Source organism: Bubalus kerabau, chromosome 15 (genome assembly GCF_029407905.1).
Source record: "Bubalus kerabau isolate K-KA32 ecotype Philippines breed swamp buffalo chromosome 15, PCC_UOA_SB_1v2, whole genome shotgun sequence".
Lineage (NCBI taxonomy): Eukaryota > Metazoa > Chordata > Mammalia > Artiodactyla > Bovidae > Bubalus > Bubalus kerabau.
The window spans coordinates 62,202,542-62,205,486 of NC_073638.1; the positions used below are offsets into that span (position 1 = coordinate 62,202,542).

General features: G+C 43.7%; 1 protein-coding gene across 1 annotated transcript; it reads left to right on the forward strand.

Annotated features, from left to right (window-relative positions):
• The first annotated feature begins 1,316 nt into the window (after positions 1-1,316).
• On the forward strand, positions 1,317-1,535 carry LOC129627866 (ATP synthase subunit e, mitochondrial-like). The gene is given in 1 exon segment (XM_055547330.1): positions 1,317-1,535. A coding segment is annotated over 1 exon segment (219 nt).
• Positions 1,536-2,945: the final 1,410 nt, after the last annotated feature.

Below are 2,945 nucleotides of genomic sequence, written 5' to 3' on the forward strand. Positions count from 1 at the left end.
GACAGAGGAGCCTGGAGGGCTACAGTCCATGGGGTCATGAAGAGTTGGACGCAATTGAACACACAGCACACAAGGAGGAAGGAGCTGTCTTTGGAGAACGGAATGAGCCTGAGAGGAAAGGGGTAGAAAAAGGACTGAGTCCAGATGAATGCTTGAACACCTTGGAATAGAAGGTATGAGGGCAAGTGGGTCCCTGCAGGGCTCCTGGGCATGGAGGCCTTTTATTGTCCTCCGTTTCCTGTAGGCAAGACCAGCCTCCATGACATACCCCAAGTTCCAAAGGGCAGATTCAAACAGTTGCTAATCAAGAGAGGAGCAGCCAAGCCACTTGATGCAAGATTAAAGGGACAAGAGAAGGGCATCAAGATTAGGAGACCCACCATCTGAAACTCACAGCATCACCCTTGAACTATTGCTATAAAACTCTTCATCAAATCCTCCTGGGTTGGGACACATAGTTTTTTGAGGCAGGAACCCACTGTGTCCTCCTTTGCCTGGCGATACAGCTGTTCTTTTCTACTTCACCCAAAACTCTCTCTGAGATTTGATTTGGCACCAGTGTACAGAGAGGCTGAGCTTTTGGCATCAGGTGAAGGGCAAGAATGTAGAGATTCTGGTTCCATGAAGGACTGGAGGACTGTGCTTTGGGAGCCAAGTGAGGCAGTTAAGCAGAATTGGGAGACTGAGCAATAAACGTTGGATGACAGAGATCCACGCCTTCCACAGCACTGCCAATTCCCTCCAACCACAGACCATAGGCATCCCAAGAAAGCATCAGCAGAGGCGATTATGAAGCAAACGGCAGTTATGAGGCAGACATTCTCGACAATTCCTCCCCAGAGAAGCCTTAGGTGCCCCCACTTCCCCATTCGACATCTTCTAACCCAAACCTGTTTTATATTCCTGGGTAGTGTTCATCACTGCTGATGTACTTCTCTTCTTGCCTTCCCTCTCATTAGAATGCCATCTTTGTGAACGCAGGAACCATATCTGTCTTGCTCCTTGCCTCCCAGTGCCTGGCACACAGTAGCATGAGTGCGTGCGTGCTTAGTCACGTCTGGCTCTTTGTGACCACAGGGACTGTAGCCCACCAGGCTCCTCTGTCCATGGAATTTTCCAGGCAAGAATACTGGAGTGGGTTGCCATTTCCTACTCTAGGGAATCTTCCCGATCCAGAGATCAGACTCATGTATCTTATGTCTCCATCTGCATTAGAAGGCAGATTGTTTACCACTGTGCCACCTGGGAAGCTCTGGCATATGATCAGGCCTTAATATTATTTGTTGGGTCCAAATTGGGCTTCCAGTGGGAGGGTCATGGACAAGATAGTTTCACTGGTGCAGGTCTCTCCACTCATCAAGCTGGGCAGTTACTCTGCCCTGTTCCTCAGCGTGGCCTATGGAGCCAGGCGCTACAATTACCGAAAACCCTGGGCAGAAGAAGAGACAAGGATAGCAGAGAAAAAGAAGCAGGATGAGCAGAAATGCATGGAGTGAGAACTGGCAGAAGCCTGAGGGGATAGTGTATTAAAGTGAGCCTGCCCTTCTCCGGAACAGTGTGGATGAATAAAGTTTAAAAACAAACAAACAAACAAACAAAAAAGACCTTAATAATATTTGTTGAGCAAATGAGCAAAAGACCTAGAAAGCCAAAGCATAAATTCATGGACCAATTTTTGCCTAGGCAGACGAGAGATGCACCTGGAACCCCCAGAAATAATTCAGAGATGGTCAGTTGGTCTTGGGGTGGAAGTTGAATGTACTGGGATGGAAGTCCTCACCTAGGGACCAAAAGGCATCGTCATTTTGGAATAGTAAAGTCTTGGACAGTTTATTACAAACTCATCTCAGTATGATTACAGCCTCTAATTATACACCACCATTTCCATTTTGCAAATGAGAAAGCAAAGGCTCATAAAAAATTAAACAAATTTCTTGCCCCTGGTCCTACAGCTAGTATCTGAAAGAACAAGCATTTGAAATCTGGTCTAGCTGTGTCTGTAAGTCATGCCATTTCCATTATACCATGTTGGTTAACATCCACCCTTGGGCCTGTTTCCCATCCTTGAGGTGGATGAAGAGGAAGAGACAGCACATACATAAATCTTTCAAAAGAACAGCTGCCGCATAGACCATGTGGGGCCCAAACTGAAAATCAAAACACAAGCAAACACGACTAAAGTTCATGGCCTTTACCTGCCAAGGCACAGCCGAAACAAAAAGAAGATCTGTTTGATGTATGTGATCTAAAATGATCTCTTCATGGCCAGCTTATGACATAAAAGTGTTTTTAAGCTGCTGTTGCACAAAAGTGACTGAACCATCATATTTCAGAGCCCACCTAACTTTCTAGCTACCAGAGCATTTGACTGATAAAACATCACTCAAAAGAGACTGTGGTGTTGTATGTGTGAGGTCTGTTCATTTAAAGTTAGCTTCTTTTTCTTGTGGTGGACGAGTGAAGGATTTGCCCAATAGTTGCCCAATATCCCAGATATTTCACTGTCCTTGAAATATCTTTTCAAACATCAATGGTGGAGTCTTTGTCCTACATTTCTTTCCCTCACAACTCTCATGAGAACACTTAACCTTGCTTTCCTGGGTGCAAAGAGAGTCAATGAGTAGTCAGTAGTTGTAACTAATCAATATTTTATTCCCAATTCAATTTCAACAATGGAGAATGAAGTGACTTTTAAAAGACCAAAGGGAAATACTTTGATAAACATTCCAGAAAGTGTACAAAGTTAGGGTTAAAATGAAACCTTCAATCTTTTGCTAAGAAATTCCATTTCTGTAGATCATTCTTCTGAAGAAATAGTAACTATAAAAAATGGTTTCAATCTTTTAGAAAAGAGATTGAAAGAAAATACACCAAAATATTTAAAGGGCTATATTTGTGTGAAGGAATTATAGATTATTTTTCTCTCTTCTATCAGCTCATCTGTA